At 39.7% G+C, this 25,455-nt stretch overlaps 1 protein-coding gene across 1 annotated transcript; it reads left to right on the forward strand.

The window, feature by feature from the left end:
* The first annotated feature begins 3,221 nt into the window (after positions 1-3,221).
* On the forward strand, positions 3,222-23,824 carry calb2a (calbindin 2a). Its single transcript, XM_086301709.1, has 11 exons — positions 3,222-3,430; positions 7,614-7,690; positions 7,775-7,864; positions 9,772-9,852; positions 11,901-11,957; positions 15,402-15,479; positions 16,843-16,898; positions 17,036-17,075; positions 18,523-18,576; positions 21,269-21,340; positions 23,009-23,824. Exons 1-11 carry the CDS (start codon positions 3,337-3,339, stop codon positions 23,123-23,125), a joined length of 816 nt encoding a protein of 271 aa, XP_086157835.1. The 5' UTR covers positions 3,222-3,336; the 3' UTR covers positions 23,126-23,824.
* The last annotated feature ends 1,631 nt before the right edge of the window (positions 23,825-25,455 follow it).

Below are 25,455 nucleotides of genomic sequence, written 5' to 3' on the forward strand. Positions count from 1 at the left end.
TCTCTCTCTGCTTTGGGATGAGAGGAAGTGGAAACGGGACACAGAAAAGCATAGATGATGGGAGCGACTAAAAGAGAATAAGAGAGGAGAACAAAGTGTTTTGACTCTTCAGTCCCTACGGCTGCTGACAGGCTTCATCTGTAATGTAATGTTGATCTATCTATTGTTGCTGTGCCAACTGAGGCTGGGGCTCGTTATTGATTATTATAGGGTGAAAAGAGAAGCTGAGGAAATAGAGCGGGACAGCTCTGCTGAGTTGACACTTTTAAACACTGTCACACATTGTCACACACTCAGCCTTTGTCTCACTCACACACCCTGTGCCCTTATAGACTGTCATGTACCTGTGCTCATATCGGGGCAGCAGTGCCCCTCCTGTCCTGTTACTGAATGTGACTCTTACAAACCCGAGGAACAGCGTTAGTGAGGGAATGTCTCTGCTGACTTTCACACGCTGTCTCCAAATCGTGTCAGCTGCCAGCAGTGTGTCAGCACTGTACCAGTGTGCAGGGTGGAGCTGGAAAATTACTGCTCCAACTCTGTGGGGATGTGACAGGTCAAACTCAGCGCTGCAGCTAGTGGCGTGGTTTATCTCAGTTTATCTGGATTATCTCAATTATTTGCCTGCAGCTTCAAGTTGTGTACTGGTCTTGATTGATTGCAACAAAATTCAAACAAACAGCGCAGACAGCACTGTAATGTGCAAATTGTCCCACAAGGGCAAAACCTTGCAGAGCTCTACTAATAAAGCTGTCGATCAGAGAGTGAGAGAGAGAGACTATGAGTCTGGAATATGGTTTGAAGCGTTTGTGTAAAAGTAAACATGGATCCTTATTCACTGAATTTAATTTTCATAGAAAATAGGTCTACCCAGCCTGTGGACAAAAACATTTCAAATGTAGCACAAAAAATTGCAAACTGAATAACCCTGAAGACAACACCCTCTAAATTTGCATGGAATCATGTAAATATTTTTAAAAAGGTGAACCTACTAGCTATATATTCAACTACCAACACCTCTGGTATTCCCCTTTTACTACAGTGTGGGGATCATTATATCATATGAAGCTGCTAGGTACCTTGAACCAAATAATAAACAAATATATGCACTTTCCTTTGCCTACTTATGCCATAAATTAATTAAAAATGTTATTTAGTGCATTTTAAAATTATGATTAGGACTTATGTTCATGCTGCTGGATGAAATGACTTTAGACTCTAGAGAAAGACCAGTCAGGCCAGTTAATTCCACATGCACTACGCGGACAAAAGTGTTGGGCTCCAGCACTTTATCTTTGAATTCAGGCGTTTTCTAGCCCATTGCCACAGCTGTATCAAAAACCAAGTGCAGTCTGCCTGCACAAACACTTGTGAAAGACCTGAGCGTTGTAAAGAGCTCACTGAAATTCAAGTGTAGGACTGTAATACTATGCCCTCATTGTAACAAATCAGTGCGGGACATTTAATCCCTCCTAGATATCCCATATAAAGCAGCGTCTCCTACTTCCAAACCTGCTCTGACATTAACATCAGCACAAAAACTGTGTGCTCAGTGCTTCATGACATCAGATTCTGTAGCAGAGATGAAGAATGTGATGTAATGCTTTTGTCCATTTATTATAACTCCAGTCTTTTTACTACACTCGACTAATTACTTCAATCACCAGCTCCCAGTCTGAAGCTCATAGCTACTGGACAGCTTCAAGCTTCTCAGCTGACTCTTAAAAAAGAGGATTAATAAGCTATAATATCAGTAGCCAGCAAACCTAATGCAGCATTTATGTGCTATGGAGACAAAACTTTCCGTTTGGAATCAGTGGAGACCAATGACTGTAGAAAACAGGGTTTTATCAATGTAAGGGTCATTTACCTTACATTATAAAGCATCGTCAGGTAACTGTTGTTGTGAATTGGCACTATAACAATAGCACTGACATGAATTGAACCAAACAGAAGAGCAAACAGAAGAGTGAATATGTAACAAAGTATCCAAAGGTGGCACAAAATGGGATGTTAGATGAATATTATTATTGTAATAAATCTGCTATCTGTTTAAATACTTCAGATACTGAAAGAGTGTTTATATATCAGTTTCCTGTTTGAAAAAGTCCTTAAGTGACCAAAAATAATAAATAATTAAGTTATTTTTTTAACTGATATGAAAAAGATCCTCATTCAAATTCAAATTTTCATTGAATCAGTGTTTAAAGAAGTTTTAGCAGGAAAAAGGAAAAGTTCAGTTAATCACTTAACTAGACTGCAGTCTTTTAAATTATTTCTGCCCCATAAGCTTTATTTTGTGCTTGCATATTGGCATGACTCACTTGGCAACAAGATGAAAAAGAGACATTGTTGATGCTGTAGTTACATCTGCTGACTACTTTACAGTTTAAAAATAATAGCTGTTAAAGTATTGACTGACATCTGCCAGGAAGGCTCGAAGGACCCATGTCTTACAGGATTTCAAGCACAACTGAGTACAAAAGGGAAATATTCTTTACTTCATGTGCATAAGCTTTCTTCTTACACATTTCATCCAGCAGCATGAAGATGCTTCTGGGGATGCTTGCCCTCCTGCTCATTATGGTGTTATGAGTTCATTTTGAATATTATCCCCTTTTGCAGCAAATAGTTAAAGAAATATATAAGAGTCCATTTTTCCCTCCAAGCCTCATTCCGCTAATAGGATCTGTGGTCTTGCTTTGCACACAAGACTGGCCATTAATGAAAATCCCCCTTTTTTTTTCCAGAATTTACATTTGTTATGGGGGCTAATCACCGCTGGCTGGAGGTGGTGTGGGAAATGTGATTAGTGTGTGAGTTCTAATTAAGTCTGTGAAGCCTCACGCGCTGACAGACAGGCTCGGGGAGCTGCACGCTGGGAAGGAGAACACACACACGTATGCCTTTCCCCTGCATACAGAAATGCGTGAGCTCGCATGTATGCATTGCAACAGATTAAGCACACACATGGGATCTGAGATGAATGATGATACAATGGCGAAAAAGTCAATCTGCTCACTATCTGCATCTCTCTCCCCGCTCTCTCACACACATACACACACACTCATCAGCCTACTGCAGTGCCCAAGACGTCCTATCACACAGCTACATCAAGCTTGGAAGCACATACGCTGGGACGCTGAGTCAGATGTACACTGTCGGTGGCAGTGCGCCCCCAGTGGTCGTGCAGCGGTGCTACCGCTCCTGCGCCGAGGTTAAAAAGCGGCGGGCGGCGCACTGGGGCCACAGTGTGGGGCGTGTTTGAAGAAGACAGAAAAGTTAGTAGCGGATTTTTGTCGCGTCTGACTTGCAGCAGCATCGGTCGAGAGCATCATGGCAAACAAAGCTCAGCAGCCTCCTCACCTGCACCTGGCCGAGGTCACCGCGTCCCAGTTCCTCGACATTTGGAAACATTTCGACAGTGATGGTAGGATTTTATTTCCCCTCCTTAGAAATTAAAAGTTTATTTTTAACTCTAAATTAATGAAATATTAAATGATAGGCTGATTAGATACAACTGGTGTGTGAAGTCATCGATTTAATGACTGATGGAAAATGCGAAGAAAAGGTTGGAAATGCTTTTCAGCCTAAAACCGTTAAGCTTAGCAAAAAAAAAAAAAAAAAGATTTTCGCGCAAAAGTTAGATTGTGCAGGCAGAACGACACTTAAGAGATGTGAAAGATTAAAAAAATTAAAAGAAGAAGAGGAAGAAGAAGAAGAAATTGAAATTCTTATGAGCCATCTTTGCAGCTCACAAAGTGAGATTTTAAGAATATGGGACTGTTTTTCATTTGGTCCCGAAGCTGTGGTCTATTCTTTGTCTTCGTCGTTTGCCTGTTTGATGGATAAAGCAGCTCAAAGGAGACATTTTCTGGTTAGATCATGTTTAACAACTTCAGAATAGATTTTTTTTTTAAATCAAGAAATACATTTTGGTTGCATGGATTTACAATGAATCTATTTATAGTCACAGTTATAGTTACGCACGGTTTTACGTTTTTGGTTCTCTGATAAATCTATCAATCTAAATGGTAGGTAAACTAACACCATGTGAAAGTCATTAAAGCGCAATTCTGGTGCATGCTGCACAGAGAAGTGCGCCGCTTTTTAGAAATGAAGGCATTTCATTTAAACGCCTGTGTTAAGTGAAATTTTGCAGTCAGCAACTTGTGCTTCCATTGGTCCTTAAACTGCATTCATCTGTGAGCGATGCTGCTTCCACTGAGCTGTATCCGATCACAGCTGATGGACTGATGAACGTGCCATTCCTGAAAACTTCAAAATTGTTACTGACAATTTATTTTCCCATTAATATCCAACATACGCCCTTACGCATTTTTTGTCATCAAATGACTCAGTGCTGTCTTACCTTCTTGTCTCAGTGCTCTTTATATCACTCTTTGTCTGTGTGTGGATGTCTCTATGACAAATTCATCAGCATGTCACCACAGTAGTGAAAGTTTTATAAGCCTGATTAGAGATGCTTTCATTCCATTTGAAGGTCTGCAGACTCCTCAGCAGATTGAAGGCTTTCTGCAAACTGATGGATAGACTATACAGCAGTCTGATAAGAAGACCATCAGTTGCTGCCTGTAAAACCTATAAATTATTCTTTTATAGGTTTTTAGAGTCTTTTTTAGATTTTAAAATAGAGTCACTGTGTGCTTTAATGTGCCACATAACTGGGATCTAATATCAAACTGACAATATTACGAACCCTGTTGAAAATAGTAGTCAGGATCTGTCATCTCATTCACTTTTTCATGAATCTCTGGCAGTGATGTAAACATGATGAGGCTACAACTGGCCATTATTTTAAAAATATACAGTCTACTTTTCCAAGATGTCCATATCACACCTGCAGATGAGGCAAGTGTGCCACACCTATTTGCTTTAAACACATCCTCCCGAGAGTTTATTGTCACCATGATGTGTTTTGATGCTGGCACACTTGCTGAACTGCTTTCCATAGGGAAATCAAGGTGGAGGGACATTTCGGGTGGGGCAGAGAGGTTCCACAGCTGAGCTCCTCCATATGAGCCGCTGTGCAGAGAAGGTTGTTATGGCTCTTATTGCTCATCATGGTTTCAGCGTATGGATATTAGTCCAACCACCCAGGTACTTAAGTTCTTAAGCGGTGGTATTTTGCATATTTTGCTCTGCAGTGAGCCACTTTGCAAATCAAATTTAACCAGTACGCTTCCACAGATTTGGCTACTGAGTCTGATTTCTGCACTCATTAATGGGAGTGTCTTCTGGCTCAGAAAGAAACGAGAGCTAATTTGTTTCTTCAGGTTGAGTAAATATCTCTGAGTTCGAGATAAAAATACATGAGAGGCGATGCACCTAGAGATGATGAAACCACATATTCCCCTGGTTGGCCCAGGATCAAATCTCATCTGGATTGCGTCTCTTGCAGCTCCTCTGCTCAAGCGTCCCTCTCATCTTTCCCTGCTGTCTCCTTCGAGCCTTTTCAATTCAGTCACTTCAAAGCTGGAAAAGGAAACAACTGCAGTTTCGTTTGCTAATTATAGCAGATTTGCTGTCAATTATTTCTTATTGACCTGGATAAAAACAATTTGGAACACTAAGCAGAATCTACTTCCTGAATTGACCCAGCTGTGAGCTCAACACAAAATATTTGAATAGACAGGGCTCCACTTTCCTTTGAAAGGCAAATGCACTTTATATAAGCTTTAAATATGCACTTAGTTGGCACAACTGGCCCCTTTGAGAGTTTTTCCCGGTCGGGGTTGGATTATAGAATAAATAACCAGAAGTAAAATCACTTTACCAGCTTGTCCCAATGGTCTAGTGATGCATTAAATGTTTACTAGTGATGAAAAAGTGTTTATTTGGGTCTAAAGTGGTTTTTGTGAACCTTTTACAGTATCTGGGTGCTAGGTACAAACTTTAAGTGCGTGTGCAGAAATACAAAAGTACAAGTTGGCAGGAATGTTCTCATTGCGCTGTGCAAAGTATATATTTGACATTTGAGCAAAATTATCTGGGAGTAAGGTGAAATCAGCCATAAAATGTAGCTGCTGGCAATGATGCACATTCACATACTGCTATTTGGTCTAAATGTCTACACTGGAATTGGGACACTTCAATACAATCCGTACATACTGACGTTAGTCAGCAGCACACACAGCATTTCATACCTTAAACATACTGTTGTTATTTAAAGGCTGCTTGAAACAGAACTTGCTTATCCTGCTTTTGAATAAACAGAGTGTGAAAGCATTAACAGATGGTGGTTTGCACAAATGAATGGGTCTATTGCTGCATCTATTGAGCATATGAGCGCATCCCCAAACAATCATTTCATATATCTGTTTTTATTACATTTTTATGCCATTCGTGTTGTAGTTAATCACATCATACTTACTCTGTTTAATTACCAAGCGGGCCATTTCTCTCTACAGTGCTAAATGTCAAATAAGAGGCACAGGAGGGAGGCTCGACAGCAACAGAGCATTTCACTGTCCCACATTTTCATTAAAACAGCAGAGTTTGTATTCATGAGTTTTGATAACATCACTGAGGAATGCACACGCACGCACACACAATTTCCTTGGATAAAAGATGTTGTGAGTTTAGTTGAATAGAGAGAAGGAGTTAGATTGAAAATGACAGAGGGAGAAAAAGAGAGACAGAAAGTTAGAGAGAGACGGAAGGAAGTGGATGGCATAATAATCTTTGTTAGCGTTTAATGAGGCAGCACTGCCTTCCAGGGTTTTATTGAAGCAGCTAGTCACATCGTTTGGAGCCATCTGTCCGGCCATTCAGCAGGAGTGTTGAAAGAATATTGGCACCGGTTCACATACTACCTGGGTGAAGCGGGCACCCTCATTTGTCCTCCGAATAGGAACTGTCAGGGCAACCGAACAACAGGAACAAGAATAAAATAGGATGAGAGAAAAATGAAAATCAACTCTGTGGCCACCGCAAGATAAATTTGTCATTAAAGAATCAAAAAAGTGTGATTGACACGATCACAGATTAAGCGCCGCCTGGCAAAAAATGACACTCATGCCATCAGTCATTATGACAGCTTGTCAAAATGACTGGTGGCACACAGCAAACCAAGGTTAAGATATTTTCTAAAGGATTGTAGAAAGCCACACTGTTCTTGGCAAAATATCACTTTCAGAGTTTAAGTTATCTCAAATAAAAAAGCATATATAGGCTAGAACTATATCTAAATTAACCATTTATTTTCGTCTGCTTAATATCTGCCAGATTGCCACTGAATGCAGTATTGATCACTACTGAATAACCGAAGTGGCCCATGAATCATCACCTTGAATATCAAAGAAAAGTTATTTCCCATATATAGCCTCTCCTGGCATCCAATCTTGTGAACACAAAGTCTTTTGAAGAGTGATCACTGTGGCAGTCAATAATGAAATCTTTTAGAAGGAGAGGAAGAGAGTTACTGTTGAAAGGCTCGTGTTTGAATCAATACCAGGGCAAACCCAGGCCACGTTGGGATCTGTTTGGGAACTTTTTGCACATCAGCATTACTGGTAAAAAATAAAAAAACAGAAAAACAATGCCATTTGTGATGTTGCATTAACATGCAATTATGGTCTCTCTGTTCCAAGGTAATGGATACATCGAGGGGAAGGAGCTGGAGAACTTCTTCAAGGAGTTGGAGATGGCTCGGAGAGGAGCGGGGGTGGTGAGTTCAGGGGCCAGGAATTAATCACATATCTCCACACTGACAACTCAGGCTTCACTTATGTTGAGTAAAATTGTTTCCTAGGACCCTACAAATCCTACATTCAGAGAAAAGATGAAGGAGTTCATGCAGAATTTCGACAAGAACAAAGATGGACGAATTGAGATGTCAGAGGTAAGGCCTCAGAGGACCTCTTTATTTTATAGATTTTATTTAACAGAACAGCTCGACTGCCTGGGAAATATGCATTTTTGCTTTCTTTCCCTGATTTGGATGAAAAGATTGATACAAAACGTTTATATGGAGCTTCACAGTTTAGCTTGGCATAAAGATTAGAAACAGCTAGGCTCCACCAAAGATTGGTTTGACTTTTTGAGAAATATACCATCACAACCTGGACTCAGATATGCAGCAGAAAATGGATAGATGTATGGGTTTTTTCACATTCTTTACAATGATTAAGATAGAAGATCATTGCTCCCACATAAAACAAAAAGAAGTCGTTTATCTTAGCCTAGCTTAAAGATATAACTACCAGTAATGCAAAGAGGGTGGGTACCCACTTACAAGAAGAAGACAATGAGAACCTAGACTGTCCAATAATGAACGACTGTCAGCTCGGACGACAGGATGATTTCACATTCTCTTTTTTGACAAATTTACTGTAAATAGCCAAACACTGACTACGCTGACAGTTAGCTTAACTTAGCATAGAGTGCATGAGTAATTACTGGTCACTTAAATAGGATACACTAATCAGCCACAACATTTAAACCACCTACACAATATTATGCAGGTCTCCCTTCTGATGCCTAAAATGTTTAACCCAGAAAACCGAGGCCACAGAATCTCCATGAGTGTCCAGTGGTTTCTAGCACGGAATCATTTTGGTGTTGTGGCTCAGCTAGGTGGGGCTTCTTGTGAATTCTCGATCACAGTGGGCTCTGGGAATTTTGGAGCCAAGAAATTTTGGTGCCAAGTTAACAGCTCAAGGAGCTGTTCCTTGAACCATTCCTGAATAGTTTCTGTGGTGTGGTGGAGCACATTGTTCTGCTGGCAGTGGCTGCTGCTGACTGGGAGCGCCATATGGAGCGTTGCTTGGTTTGCAACAATGTTTAGTTGACTACTACTTGGCAAAGTAACATACGCATGCAGCACTTCTTGGACCCAGGGCCCAAAGTTTCCCAGCAGAACATTTCATTGTAATGACATAATTAATGTTTCTTGCTTCACCTGTCATTTTTTTTCAGTATGTAAAAATTCCGAAAACAACAATTTGTGGCGTTACATTTACATTGCATGTTTATTGTGATCACTTTTAGGCCTATTTCATGTGATCTTTTGAATTTTTAACTGATCTGGGAAACCTTTAGTTCAGATAGCACTGCCACAGTCAAAGGAGGATTGTTATTTCCAGTCATTTACATTTGGCAGAATGACTTTCTTGTGGAAGCTCACTGCCCTTACATGTGCAGACATGGAAAGCTGGGGGCAAGAAGCTCACATGACACACCGTATATGAGTCTTGTGCATTGGATATCAGACCATAAACAGACTGCAAAATAAAGGTGAAGGTTTTCTGCTCATTGTGAGTGATGAGAAAAGGTTCAAAAAGAGAGCTCAGATAACTCAGAGATCCAAAAATAAAGACCCCAGAAGTCTGGTCAATATTTAACTGCTTGCATAAATGCGGTCTTCGTGATGTTCTCTATGGACCATCAGTTTGGGATATTGGTTTTCCTCGATTTGACCACTTTCACAGTGATTTGACAAAGCTGTGAGAAATAGGGCTTCTGCAATATCAATAATCCACTGCTGCCAGAGAAGTAAATGAGTGTGCAGTCCACTTGGTTGTGTGAACATGCAGTTTATAGTCTTTGTCTGAACAGCTAAAAATATGTATTTTAATAAATATTTCTAACTTAGGCATAGTTGTGCTTCTGAGGTTGTGGCTCTCTATTATTTATGCTGAGTTGCCCATTTGAGGCCTTGCAGACAAAAAGCTTCCCCAGTCTCTCCCAGAATATCAACTGTACCATCTTGTGTTCTCACCACTCCCATTTCCCTGTCACTTTTCCTAGCTGGCCCAGATTCTTCCAACTGAAGAGAACTTCTTGCTCTGCTTCAGACAGTTTGTCAGCTCCAGCGCTGAGTTTATGGCGGTAAGAGTGTGTTCCTGAGAATATCTGTCATATTTTTTTTTCATAAGAACCTGCCACTCCTCTTGACCAACTTAATTATTTGATCTCTTCTTTAAGGCACTTTTGAACTTTTTGCACAGGAGGTTCTTGTTCACCGTTAACATTGGCCAGGGCGTACTTACTTCACTCAACCATAAAGTTATAGGCCAGAGTCAGTCAGCCTCAGAGGGCTTTAGTAACTGGAAAAAGCTTTAGTAACTTCATGGTGAAAACCATGCCCAACAGGAAGGAAAACAATCACCCCCACAGTATGCAACTGAAATGCTAACAAAATTGAGCCGTAAAAGGCTAATACTAACTGTGGATTATTTTCTGGAGACACTTAAAAATAATAAACATACAACTTTTGCTTATCTTACAGAAACATATGAAGACATTGGATATTTGTCTTATCAGTGATGATGCTTGCTGCATCCCCATTCCTCCTGCTAATAGCATCTATTTAATTCAATTCAATTCAGTTTTATTTATATAGCGCCAAATCACAACAACAGTCGCCTCAAGGAACTTTATATTGTAAGGCAGACCCTACAATAATACATACAGAGAAAAAAAAACAATCATATGACCCCTGTGAGCAAGTACTTTCGCGACAGTGGGAAGGAAAAACTCCCTTTTAACAGGAAGAAACCTCCAGCAGAACCATCCATGGTGGGGTTGGGGCAGCCATCTGTCGCACCTGGCAGGGATGAGGAACTCTTGAGGAACCCAAGGGTGTAACTTCTGGCAGAACCATCTCATGTCTTATAGTCACAATCGATGTGTTTCTCCTGAAAAACTGCATTTTTTATTCAAAGTTCCTAAAAAAAATACTTCTTGCTTCCTTTTTGCTAACAGATAGAATTAACAGGAGGCACTTTCACACAGTCGAAATTCAATAGAGACCAGAAACAGAAATCAACATTTACCCAAATTTGTGGGAAACTTTTGTCTCACATTATTAAATGGTTAAGTGGAAAGTGGAGAAACTCTGCTACCATTTATACTAAACATTTTCTGAAGTTTAAGTGGCACTTTGAATTTTGGATAATAGGTGAAGAGAAGTAGCAAAAAACCCTCGAGACCGATATAGATTTATATCCTGAAAGGTAGCAGAAACAGAAAATAATCTATTCTACCAAATATCTCAAGAAGATGAGACAAAATGGCAGATTTCATGTTAGATCTGCTAAATGGAAAAAATGAAGCCAATTAGAAACCAATTACATGTGAGGAAGAGGCTGTCCTTGTCTCTTGTGTCATATTGAGAAGGAATAATGAAATGAGAGAAGGGAAACGAATGAAAGAGAAGGTGTGCAAAGAGAGAAGGATACAAAGGGCAAACGAGCGAAAGCAGGAGCAGAGGAGACGTAAATGAAATGTCGATGGGAAGTTGAGAGCCAAAGTTTGAGAGCATAAAACAAGAGAGGGGAGATTAATCAGTCTTTGCTGAAGGGTGCAGGGAGGAGGAAGGGGGCAGAGACGTTTTTAAAGGGTTAGAATGAGGAAGCGGAGCCTTCTATTTTCAGAGTCATATATAATGGATAACACCACTGTAGCTCCTCTCTGCAGAACCCAGAGGAGGAGAGGAGGAGCAGAGAGAGGGGAGGAGAAGGAGGAGAACAAGAAGGGGGAAGGCCATCCATCTTTGATAAGGAGCCCTTCTCTGGACAGGGACAGCTGCTAGATTAAAACATTCATTAAAATGACTTTCTCTCCCCTCTTTCCTCTCTTTGTCCACTGTTGCCCTTTGCTCTGTATGTGGGCAAATAGGATTGTATTGAAAACTGTATGATTACAGTGATGGTCCAGGCATTTGTGGTCGGCTGCTCTGGAATGATTTCTGCTGTGCACCAGAGAAAAAAGGCAAACCCTTGGCATAGTCAAAGAGTAAGCTGGGAGTTGATCAGAGAGGATTTATTCAAGGGGAAAGAATGTAAATCACTCTGGAGACGAGCTTCTCTGTGCTTTTGAGCTGAGAAAACGCTTTCAATCGATTGCTTCAGTTTGTTTCGTTGATTTCTTTTTAGGCATGGAGGCGATATGATACAGATCGCAGTGGCTACATTGAAGCAAATGAACTGAAGGTAAATTCTCAACAACATTAAATCAAATGTTAAGAAGCACTGACACATGTTTATTCATTTGATCATATGTGACCAGTAACATGCAGTGTCTCATTTATTACAAATATTGCTTTAACCTGTTGTCATACTTATTTTATGCATTTTCTTCTCTTTTCTCCCCCTACACACATTCATTTGCACATCAACACACACAATAACAGAGCACACCCCCTAAAATGTAATTATCAAATATTATGAACTAGGAAACTGCACATGTCCCGAAAATCTTTAATCTCTGTATTTTCTTACACCTTTCATTCCAACATTTTATTGACATTTTAAATATATACAATATATCTTTATGTGTACGCATACTTGTATGTATATTTCAATTTTGCGTTACACCTGCATGCTTTGTTTTTGGTATCAAATAAATCAAAGGGGGAAAAAAATTTGTGTCATTATCATAGACTGTATAGCAAAGATGGGCGTACCTAGCGTAACCCATTGTTTATGGAGTCTGGTTTTAGGCTTTGATTTTGGGATTATGGCTAGTTTTTAAACAGTCTATTAATGCTTTTTTGTTTTTTGTTTTCGAAGCTCGTAGCAACCAAATTTGGCTAACAAACCCCAAATACAAAGTTATGAGCTGATGCTAGCTTCATTATCAAGGTGCTTTTAGAGTATCACTCTTCAAAATTGCATCACAATCCAATTTAAAGAAACAATATAATTACATTTAAAACTGTTTCAAAAAGCAGCAGCACCATGAGCACAGTTTAAAATAATGAGAAATCCTGTTCAGTCACCTGAATTAACTTGAGTAAATAGCTAACAGCTACAGCCTGTCAGTATAAACATCTCTAACAAGATGAACTTTGATTTACCTGCATATATTTTGACAAAATTCATCTTTGTATAGTTTTGATCAAGGGGAAATAAGCTAAGAGACCAAAACAGTTTTTGATCAAACTGACTCACTTTTGGAGCCAGCCTCAAGTGGCCACAAGAGGAACTACAGCTTTTGGCTTAATTTTTTTTAAAGAAAAGGATACAGCCCTCGTTCTTGCACACTCACTGTGTCAAGGCTGAATGGCCGGTGAGTGGTGTGGACCCAAACGCAGACAAAACGAGGCGTGAAATGTGAATAACCAAAAGGGGAGCTGTTTCATATAGGCTGAACAGAGTAACGAAAAGGCTGAAGTGAGCTAAACTATAACTAAACCTGACAAAGAACGAATGACAACTCACACCATGAATACAGAACAGGGTAACGAGGGAAGAGGAAACACAAGGGGAAGACAGCTGGAGTGAATAAACATAATGGCACAGGATGAAGCAAAACCGAACACACTGAACACAGGATGCGACACTGTCAGAGTAAACAGGAAACATTACAAGTACGCAGCTTCACATAGGACCAGGAGGAAAGAACAGACAGGAGACCAAGACAGACAGGGGGAGGCAAAGGAAGGTGACACAAAAAGGGAAACACGGAAACAATTAAGGAAGACGAGACACAGAGGGAGAGAGAGAGAGAGACGAGACAGGTTGGGGAAAACATACATGACTGCACATGACAGACAGGGGAGAATGGAATGAAACATCAGGAGGGCACATGTAAACAGAAAAGGGAGACAAAACACAAAGACGTGACTTGGACCTGGGGAACAAGGAAATGAGACACAGAGAGAGGAGAGACGTAGATGACATGACAGACATAGAGGACACAGAGGAGAGACCAAGACACAAGGGGAACCTAACAGACAAGAAACTAAACTGGGAATACAAGGAACTCAGAACATAGAATAAACTCAAGACTAACCAATGAACCTTAAATCACCATAAAGCATATTCACCAAAACACAGGAAATTCAAAACGCTGGGTCAAATGGCCCAGAAGCTCGAACCGCCATCAGTTATTAATAATCAGTTTAGCATACATTTAGGAAGCAAACATAGGTACTGTTTGCCCAGCACATAACTTTAAATACCTGATAGAAGTAGAAATGTCACATTCATTTATGTTTTTCTTATAACTGAATGTGGCATTCTTTTGAGACGTATAAATTGTTTGCCACTGAATATTTTCAGTGTGTCATCTGTGAGCATATGGATGAGCCTTTTGACTCAGGAGAGATAAATGTCTGCTTCACAGGAAATTCCCCACTGACCTCAAGTGTTTTCTTTTTCTTTTTTATGTAGCGAGGATTCAGATACAAAAAAAGCTTTACTGATTACACAAAGGTTAGTCATTAAAACCCTTCTAGGAAATGTTTTGTCAAATTATATAAAGGAAAGTGCACCACAGTGGCAAGCTGCGGATTAATTGGGGTCAGTGATTACTCGTTGTATACAGATTTGGCTGCTCGGGTAGTTGTGGGAATAAGATCTCTTCCAGCTGACCAGGTGCAGATGAGTTACTCAGGTGTGGCTTTTTGAAAGCTTTAGAAAAAGTGCAGATGAGATCTCAGGAAGCAGACATGTGTCTCACCACATAATTGTGAGCAGGCGCGGAAAATATTGACTCAAGTAGCACATAACTGATACCTTTGGTCTAATGCTACTGGAGTACTTTATTTATAGAAGATGTTATACTGTGCTAAGTTCAGAAGGAATTGTAGTGTTTGCTGCTCTACATGTACTCTTCAATTCTAATTTCAAAACAAAACACCAGATAAACCAATAAATCAAAATATAATTTAATAATTCAGTGTCTCGTTTTTTTTCTTCCTTTTTTGTCCCGTTTTCGTCATTTCTTTCTCTTATTCTTGCATTTCTCTCCATACCTAATTTTCACATTTTTTCTTTGTCAAATATGGTAAAGAAAAAAACCCAGCCAGCCCAAACTTCAACACTCATGAATATAACTTTATTTTGCAAGTTTATGTTTTTTTGATATGTTAGGGTTATATTCTCCAGGGCTTATTGCAGATGTTTTGAGTGTTTTAAGTTTTTCAGATTGTTAGCATATGTTAAGTAAATGTAAATGCATCTTCATCTAAGATCTCTGTATTTGTTTTCTGGACATTTTGCCTCAGCTTAATGAAAGACCAGGCACAGCCGCTGGCTCTTTTTACTAATCCATGGGTGCTTTTCATTATGCCTCTTCGCTTCAGTCTCTCGTGTCTCTTTCTCGCTTCCTAGCTCCTCCTGGATATAAGAGAGAGATGAAAGGAAGAGATATAAAGGCGGAGGAGCTAAAGCTGCTGAATGCTTAGTTTTAGTGTAATTTCATGTCACGGCATTTGATAAAATTCTTCCATATAGGATGCGCATATGTTTAATTGCAAAAGCTTTTCCAAAAGCCTTCTCTCCAGTCACTCCTCATCACCCAGACTTGCATTTTAGGGCACTGCAAGATCCTCCATGATGGGCAATGATTTTTGGTTCATGGGAGGAGAGAGAATACAAGGAAGCACAAGTTAGCATAATGAAAAGCACCCTGTGTGTCTCTGTCCTCAGGGCTTTCTGTCAGACCTGCTGGAGAAAGCTAACAGACACTACGACGAGCAGAAGCTGCAGGAGTACACACAGACCATAGTAAGACTTGCTCTCTTGCACATTCGAACGCTCAATCACACAAGCTCAGTTTAACTGGACAAACTTTACACTGGACAAACAAAAAGCTGACAATCTTTAGAAGTTGCTTCACTTGAAGAAAACTAAACTGTATACATTTCTGATAAAAGGCAAATGTCTAGCAATTTGTGGAGGTACTCAGTGGCCTGTTATAGTGGTGGCTGCAGCCCTGTGCGGCTCACTGGTTGTGACCCATCATGTCCTGCAGGTTGTGAGACTGCAGCCCAGATGTGCTAACATCTGCTTCTTCCTGGAAGCCCCAGAGCTGAGCTGACCTAATTTTCTGAAGCAGTTTCTTCATAGACAAATTTATTGTTACTTCATCTAGTGCAGAGGGACATATTAGAGATAAAGCAAAAAACAGAGGCTGAGATTAATGTAAAGAATGAGTCATTTTAATCAGCATACTGCTATGATGCAGGCAGTGTTGCTAATTTATGAAAAGTAAGGTGTAAACTAATGACTAAAATTAGTCTTGTAATGAAAAGGAAATAATACAGTACTGCCAGCAACAACGGGCATTATACCCATGCATGATCTCTACTTGTGCAATCAGATTCACACATCGCTGTTCACATCTGTGTCACCTTCAGTCTCCAAAGAATCAAGCTGACCAAATGTTCTTAGATTTTATGCACACACTTATTACATTTAGTTATGACATATGTACAGTCCAAATTTTGACCTCCAAAAGGGTCCAGGAAAAACACCAAACCTTCAATGGTGACATATTTTCCTCCTGTCTTGTTACTCAGAACAAATTAGACCACAGACATGTTGTCAAATGCATCCCACGCTACCTCTCGAAGTAGTTTGAGTGATCCGTCAGTTGTTTTTTGGGTTAATTGTTCAGCCAATAAAAATGCTCATCACTATTTGCATAGACCATAGTGGCATCAAGATGCCTTATTGCATGTGACAACAGTGCAAAACTTCTAGGCATTTTTTACTGTGTGTAGGTTTTCATTTAATAAATAATTTAACACTCTTCGATGTAAAAGAGTGGGTAAGTCTCCATTTTATTATTCTTTTCCTCCAGTGTAACTCTCTTCTAAACCTTCTGACTTATTGTATAAGGAAAACCTGCCATACTGGCTGAAAAACTGAAGCAAGGTTTATAGACCGCTGCTTTTAGTGTTCCTCTGTTAGACATGTAGTATTAAGGAGGAAAAAAAGAAGTGGTGAATATATCATAAATTTATGGCTACTCCTTCGGCGTCTCAGCCAATGAAATGCACGGAACCACGTGTACCTTTACTTTGACAGAGTATACCTATAAAAAGCTTCCTTTCACTTTCTCCTCTGTTCTACTTCTGCTTTGTAGCTCAAGATGTTTGATCTGAATGGAGATGGGAAGCTGGGCCTGTCAGAGATGGCAAGGTAATATGTAATTTTGCTTGTTTTTGCTCATTGTGTAAATGTTGAAGCACACTGCCCGCTGATGCTCATTCACTGTCAAAGAACGTGAATAATTTAACAACTATTGTGTCCACTAATGAAGTCCTTCTCTGCCGCAGGCTTCTTCCTGTACAGGAGAATTTCCTGCTGAAATTCCAGGTAGGGGACAAACATGGGGCTGAAATAAAAGCAAAACAGAAATGATATATTATACTCGGAGAACGCCACTGAATTACATAATACACTGTAACCATTTTATAAATTTATGATTCATAGTCCTGTTTTTGATGATGGTTAAAGTAGATATTCATTGACTCTTCAAGAGTAGCTTTGTATAATTCACAGTTTAAAATAATCCTTATATGTATTATAGTGGATCTTACTGCTTCATATCAATTCATCCACTGTCTGAAAGAAGCTGTTGTAGCACCTCCCACTTGAAGCCAACTTTCATCTGATTGGCTGCCCCTCATAACTGACGGGGTGGAAAAGGCTGTGGGCAGGGCTTCTCTGCTTAGAGACAGAGCTGTGTGCCAGACCATATTAGAGATATCCATCCTCAGCTGACATACAGAGTCAGATGTAGAGAAGACTTCTGTGTGAAATCAAGCTTGAGGTTTTGGCTAACAGCAATTAGTTGACTATAAACTGCCCTCCTTATTTGAAAATTTCACCATGTTTCATATGAGCATAAACCACAGCAGTGTTGGTCAAGTTACTTGAAAAAAGTAATCAGTAACTAATTACTGATTACTTCCCCAAAAAAGTAATCCCGTTACTTTATTTTCAAAAGTAATTAATTACTTAGTTACTTTTTAAAAACACGATTTACAACCTGAATAGGTAATAAAGCAATAGATCTTTCAGCCCAATTCTACTTTTTCTGCATAATCCATCAGAAAAAGTAGAATCATAATCAAATGGAAACGTCTCTTTTTAAAACTTGTTTTATTAGTTTTAATCTTTTAACTTTATGCATCAAGCAAAAATTAAATTATATGCACCATATTATAAAAATATCAGTTAAAGAATCCGCGAGTTTCTCTGTGAGTTTCCCATTACGTCGTAGCGCACTCGGTGCTTGCTCGGAAGTTTAGGGGGTTTTTTCGCTGTAAAAAGAAGTTTTCTTCCCACGCACAACGGACACTAATGTCACTTTTTATGGAATCAAACTCAAAGTAAGGTCAGTACTTCCACACTTTAAACGCTGAATGCTCATACTCTCTCCCGCACTCGATATATGATCCATTGTTGATCTGCACACAGCTATTGTCACAAATGTCTTACTCGCTTACGTCACTGTCATGAGACATTCTCGCAAAGAAATCATGGTTTTAGTAACGCAGTAACACATCGTTTTTATGGGAAAGTAACGGTAATCTAATTACCATTTTTGCAATAGTAATCCCTTACTTTACTTGTTACTTGAAAAAAGTAATCGGATTACAGTAATGCGTTACTTGTAACGCGTGCCCATCTCTGCACCACAGTAGGAGTTCATAAGTGACAGAAAACAAAGTATACTGGGTCTGAGTTAGTTGCACATATACATGTCTTTATTGATTTTTTGTAGTCTTGTAATTAAAGTGAAACCTTGTGTTTACAGGGTGTCAAGCTGACTTCTGAGCAGTTCAATGCCATCTTCACATACTATGACAAGGTAGGTGACATGTTATCAAAAGTGGTAAACTGAAATTCAATAAATGTGATTTTTTTTTAAAGAAAAATCAAAAAAGAAAAAGAACCAAGACTGTGATGAAACTATTTGGCCTTCTTTTATTTAATCAAAAAACAGGTTTGATTTTTTATTTTTATTTTTAATGACTGATAATAATTGTGGGTTGTGGGGCATGTTTTCCAGTCTCAGAAGGATATGTCAGAAAAAGTTTCAGAACAACTGCTTTAGTGTACTTTGGCAAGAATGGATTCTTTGATCTGTCTTTCTGCAACGTTGGGAGCTCTCCCGGGGATTTCCTCCATGTGTTCTGAGCTAGATTGGCATCTGCAACAACAACACACGAGAACCTCATCATATCTAGTTATTTTGTTAGCGACAGCTCCGTCTCCCATGAGTCTTCCCTATGGGGAAACGTTTAAGGCTTCAGGCTGTTGTTACATGCTCGTGAAATCATTGTGAAAATAATTAATGGTTAGTCCACACAAAGACAGACAGAAAAACAGAATGGAAGTGTGTCTGAATAAGGGTGGGACTCTTTACAGTGTAAAAACACGCCAGCTTGAGTCAAGCTGTCTGGGTGACTCAGTGCTGTTTGTTTAGGAGATCCCTTTTTGTTAAAATCATGAATATGTAAATTCTGTCTTTTACCTTGGGCACTCTTCATTTACCTAGGGAAATGAGTCAGACTTGGCACACCTGTCCTTTTGTAAACAGCCCAGGGTGGCTGAGCAGTGGTTTGGTTAATGGGCATATTTTCCACATTAGCAGTAGAACGGTGGGGAGGGACTATGGTACAAGACGGGAGAGAGCAGCGCTCTGTGCATCTGTTATATCATTTTTCTTGTTTATGGTATCGTGTGTGTTTTGCACAGCTGAGGGACCAGCCATAATCTAAGTAGCTATAAGAAGGCTGACTCAGTTTTTTGCAGAAATAAACAATTCAGTTTGATGTAATACAGCGCTGGTGCCTTTTAGCCCAGTTGTTAGCATTACCTTAATGTTCAAAATGCTTTTCATTTTCCCCCGATTTATATTAGTGATGAAATAGAGTAGTGAAAGTAAATTAATTACAGTAAATTAAAGTATGCGCCTTACTGCTTTTTCAGCAACAGTGATTCAACTGCTGCCTGAAATTCATCCCCTTTGTAACCAAAAGATGGGCAATATCCTAATGTGAACTACATGAAACTACAAAATGCAAAACTTTGAAATGTAGCATGTATATTATAATTGCTTCATGTCTTCTATCCTATGACAGAACAGCTACACTGCTCACGTGCAGCCTTGCACACACGAGAAGACAGGATGCAGACACTCAGGGACTTTTTAGGTCAATAACAAAAAAATAAAAATTGGAAATAGTTTTCTGTGCCCTGCTGTAGCAACAAGTAGAAGGGCTGCAAAATGCCCGTTTATCTACTAAGTTCACTTTGAAGCACAAGGCCACACCATGTAAGTCCATGACCTTAAATCATGTCAGTGCACTGACGTTGTGATTAGAAAAAGAATAAAAACAAACAGCTATTCATGTTTTCAACCTCTGTGTTTTTGTGCTCTCTTTTTGTCCCATACTAAGTAGTATGGTTGGCAAATTTGTATAGAGCCGTCCATGGCAGCGATGGGAGGGGGGGGGGTTGGAGGTTGCGTGCGTATTCATGACTTGAGTCAGACTGAAGGCTTGCACTCTCTTCACTCTCTCTAGTTCACTAGTAGAGGACAGGGTGGAATGTTTAATTATAGATTAGCCACTGCCGTCCATTCATGTAGTCCCCCCTCTGCATATGGAGCACTTGCATTTATGTGTGTAATTAGTTTCATCATTTTGTTATGAGCTCAAGCCCCTGCAGCAGAAACACAGGCATCTGCCGAGTGGCTGGGCAAAGTGTGGCCGGTCAGCTGAACACTAACGTGGCTCACAGTGCCATGGCCCCACACTGTGCAAGACTTGAAAATGTCTGAAAAGCAAGATGGCGTGGAGTGGAAGACAGACTGGCTCATACCTGATGTTGCTCTGCTTTCCCATAGCGCTGCAGAGTGCAGAGTCTTTTATCCTTAAAGGGAAAATAAATAGAATTTACACTTTATTCCCAAGATCTAGGACACTTCAGTCTGGCTTTGTGAACATCAAAGAGCATCTCCCAGAGTTAAAAAAAATATAAGACTGGCAAGACACTCAGCTCTGAAGTCATCTTGAGACCGAGCCTAGATGAACAGAACATGTTTTGTGCCACTTGCCAAGGGAAAATGTCCAATAATTTGGGCTTATTTTCTGGCCCTAAACTCTCTAAACACGGCTGTGAGACATAGCTCATTAATTAGCAAGGGGGCTCCGTATTAACTTAGCAACTAACCCCATACACAGAGTTTTGAATGGGAAGTCTTTTTTAAATGATTTGCTGATTGCTGCCACAAAATACTGAATGAATGAAGTCGAGCAGCAGCGAAAGGAAAAATCAAATAGCTCTGAATCAAAACATTGTTGACAAAAGACTGCCTTTACTTTAAAGAATGAATTACACGAAGGGAATGAAAATATATATGTGACATCTATATTTTCAAAAGCTGTGGTAAAATTTGGTACAGTATCATTATTATTAACGGTAATTACTTGCCTCCATTATGATTGTTTGTAAGTGAAAATTACTATCATGATGTTTTTGGTGACTCCTTCCAGGATGGAAATGGCTACATCGATGAGCAGGAGCTGGACGCTTTGCTACGAGACCTTTACCAAACAAACAAGAAGGTAAGACGGGTGTTCACTCAAGGTGATCAGACCTACAGCCTGCTAGTGCATACTGAAAAGAGCGCAATGGGGAGGTTTAAAAGATCCTATGATGTATGGTTTGGAGACAGGGGCACTAATAAAAAGAGAGGAGGCTGATCTGGAGGTGGCAGAGTTGAAGATGTTAAGAATTTTATTGGAGTGACTAAGATGTGCATGATTCATGAGAAAGAGTTGGAAAGGCAAGGCTGATTTGGACATGTGCAGAGGAGGGATAGTGGATAAGCTGGAGAAAGGATGTTGAATATAGAGCTGCCAGGAAGGAGGAAAAAAGTAAAACCTAAAAGGAGGTTCATGGATGTAGTATGTAGATGTAGATATGCAGAGGGTTGGTGTGAGAGATGCTAAGGATTGGGAAAGCAGATGATTTGCTGTGGTGACCCCTAAAGGGAGCAGCTGAAAGAAGAAGATTGGCGGATACTAAGATAAGCATATGTGTATGCACCACATGTGGCTTGCCTTTGAACTCCTTAGTTTTTATTTTGGGTTCTTCAATCCAACGTGTTTGCGGTCTAAAAAGGTATTTTAAACAGAGCATTCTGCTAGTCCATGGTATGCCTGGTGCTGATTTAAGGGTAATAATAGTTTATCGCCTCCCTCAACGATGTATTTATTAGGCTAATTAGAAGTGAGCGTATATTACTTTTTGGCTGACATCACAGTAAGGCATACATTAAATCAAACTAAATGTGGGTGGCACAGTGGTGCAGTGGTTAGTATTAATGTCTTAGAATTAAAAAATCCCTTCCTAAGCTGAACCTCTTGGTTGGCTTAAGCCTTTTTGTGCAGAGTTTGAATGTGCTGCCTGTGTCTGCGTGGACTTCTATCAAAACTGAGCACAGACTAAGGATGAGAATGTGGTAGTCCCGTGGAATACACCAGCGACTAGCAACCTGTCCAGGGTGAGACAGAAAAGTTTCAAGATCTTACTTAGTGCATTTAGTATTCTAGCAAAATGAACTGCACATAACTGGAACATTTATAGTCTACAGAGTGTCTCAGCTCTTTTTAGCAAAAGGGCTGTATATCCATACAAAGCCTAGTAGGTTTTTCCTTCAACATTAGCTACCAAAGCTGTTTAAAGCACTCTTTGGAAAGATAAACACTTGAATTCAAGCCCAACAGAACCCCATTTAAATTATCCTGAGATATGTAGATTTTTTCTCCCCCTCGCCAGCAGTACTACAGAGTGATGTTTTGATGAGTGAGTGGCCATATGCTGAGCTCCGGCAAGCAAATGTGGATACTCTAAAAACTGGTCTTTGTAATATATTACAGAAATGCTCCATAAACAAAATGTTTTAGTGAGGAAAAAAGATGATTGCAATCATAAGTTCTTATGCTTAAAATACAACTCGGAATACTTTTCACTATTTTGTTCCAAACCTTTTAACTTCAAAGAGATAGAACAATCAAAACAAAAGAACTTGCCTTGGATTTACTTTTCTGTCATTCAGGTTTCTAGTCAGAAACATAATAACATTTTTTAGTTTCCTCAATATCTTGAAAATAATCAAAACCTAATGCTGGGAGGAGAGTAGGAGAATATTCATCAAAATGAGCTATAGGATCATAACATGTTGCTTTTTGGCCTCCTCAGTGTATCATATCACCCTGTCTCTCATTCAGGAGGTGGACCCCACAAATCTGTCGGGCTACAAGCAGAGCATCATGAGCCTATCTGACGGAGGGAAGCTCTACCGTGGCGAGTTGGAAATTGTCCTCTGCAGGGAGCCAATTGTGTGACTCTTCCTTCTTTCTGTTCGCATATCATCATTTGCTCTGCCTGCCCCACCCTCTTCCCCTAGACCACATCCACTTCCATCTGAGTGGCAACATATGTATATCAGGTGCATGTGCCAGACACCTCCCGCCCCAATCATTACCTAAGCCCCTCCCCTCTCTCAAAGTAACAGGTTCAGATTGAATGATAAGTGCACTGTCAGCACCAACAGCTCTTCTTCTCTAAACCTTGTTTTGTTTTTTGCTACCTTACCTCTAATAATCATGACCCATCTGAATCCCTGTAGCTCTCTCTAGTAACCCTCCCACATCTTCCATTTCTGACCTCATCCCTGCCCATGCTGTGCGTGACTTGCAACTGACCAAAAGTCTCCCTAATGCCACCAAAATGCCCTGATGATAACTGCTATACCTTAACCCCAGCTTTACTGACCCCTTCGTTCCCTTGCTTTTTCAACTTTGCATTAGATACAATATAGTCAAAGAAAACTGCAGACAGATGTGTTTGAATTGATTGCATTTATAATCTGTGATGGAGCTGATATTAATTTTCCATCTCTGTTTTTCCTGAAACTATCTTGTTCAATTAAAACTCTTGTGTATCATTGCCATGAAAGGATTTTGGTTTTCAGTGTTTGTTTTTTGGCTGATACTGTCAATTGAAAATATTAATAAAATATCTTAAGATAAAATCATCTTTGACATGATTTTGTGTGAGTGACTGAGAGTGGTACAATACCATGCAGACCTCCCCTTGCCTATTTCAGCTATGCAGTGTTTCGCTATTCTGTCAGTTGCTTGATACATCCTGTTGTGGTGACCTTTTGCGTACCAGCTTGGCCATTTTTATCAAGGACTCCCAGCTTTTCCTGCTCCCCCACCTTCAATCCGCAAGCCGAAGTGTAAGAAGGATTAACGATGGTTGCAAATCCCAACAAGAGTGAGACGGTGTGCAATTTAAGGCTTTAGTGAAGTTACTTTGGAGACATTCAAAAACTGGAATCAGTTGATGTTAGCCTGCAGTATTAGGCTAAAGCAAGCAAGGGGTCTAATGTTTTGTTTTTTTAACTGTAGCTTTAGTGGGCTAAAGATGATGAAGGGAACTTAGCTGCTGTTATTTACAGGATAACGTCTTTCCTCCATTTGCATAATGAAAATGACTGAAGAAATAGGTGGCAATAGGTAAAATAAAACAGCATTACAGAAATCCTCCACTCCATAGAGATGCAGAAGTAATTCTGGACTGTTGCACAAAACACAGCCTGACCTACGGTTCTCGCTGACATGAATTTAAAGTGAAAATGTAACTGGCTTTCAGCCTTATTCAGTTCTGTGGGAATTAAATGTCAACACCAAATAAAGGACTTTTGAAGTTTACTTAAGTCCAAATATACTGATAAAATATGTTGAGGATGGAATAGTTATTGTGGCTTGATTGAGGTTTATAAGTCACCGGCTAAATTATGTCATCAAGGAGAGCTAATAGGATTTGACTTGACTAAAAAAGTAACTGAAAAGCTTTAAATGTCAGTAGAAACATGTATGCGGAGCCTGTTACATAAGAGCTGCAATAAAATATAACTACAGAACTTAACCTTAACAATTTTTTAAACTGACAGCTGTTGTTAAAGACTAGTAGTTAAACATATGCCATTTTATGACCAGTAGTCAATGTAGTAAATTAGCTTAACAGCTGCAGGCCATATATTATCCTTTAGTTCTAATGGTGTGCTATGTATGTAGTTTAGTCTCTATTATACTCTTGAATAAAAGAAACATAATCATTTGTAGTTCATTAGACAAAATGTGCATTACTCTGTATCCTTGATCAGCTGTGAATGTCTGACACTGTTTTCCTGAGAATGTGTTATTGCTGAATCATGTGAAGAAGGCCATAAGAGGGAGACTAGGTGTCTGGGCAGAAGAGATAAAACCACATTCTTTACCCCCCTTCCTTTTTTCACACAGAAAGACAGGGAGGCAAGGTCAGGAGCCAGGCTCACTAAGAATTAGAAAAACATGTGAAGATGCAGCTTTTATGACAAAGAGGGGGGCTGTACCGAAATAAATGATTGTTGATTGAGCATATATACACCGAGTATTGTCCCTCCTTCAGCCCAAAGATTCAAAGAACTGCGTGGTTTCAACACAGCCTTTTGGCTGAATTCCAGTACAGGAAGCATTCAACTCCTCCAGTTGAATACAGGATAGGAGGTTTTCCCTGCAGCTGAGCTGACATGTTACTCCTGAGGTAGTAGGACAGTACAAGATATTTCTACTAAAACTCCTGTAATCGGTTTGACATGCTTTTAAAGCAATGTGAATAATACAGC

Source organism: Aulonocara sp. 'chitande type north' Nkhata Bay, linkage group LG7, assembly GCF_057382095.1.
Source record: "Aulonocara sp. 'chitande type north' Nkhata Bay isolate Kocher_YH1m ecotype deep benthic linkage group LG7, A_spYH_male_GT1.1, whole genome shotgun sequence".
NCBI lineage: Eukaryota > Metazoa > Chordata > Actinopteri > Cichliformes > Cichlidae > Aulonocara > Aulonocara sp. 'chitande type north' Nkhata Bay.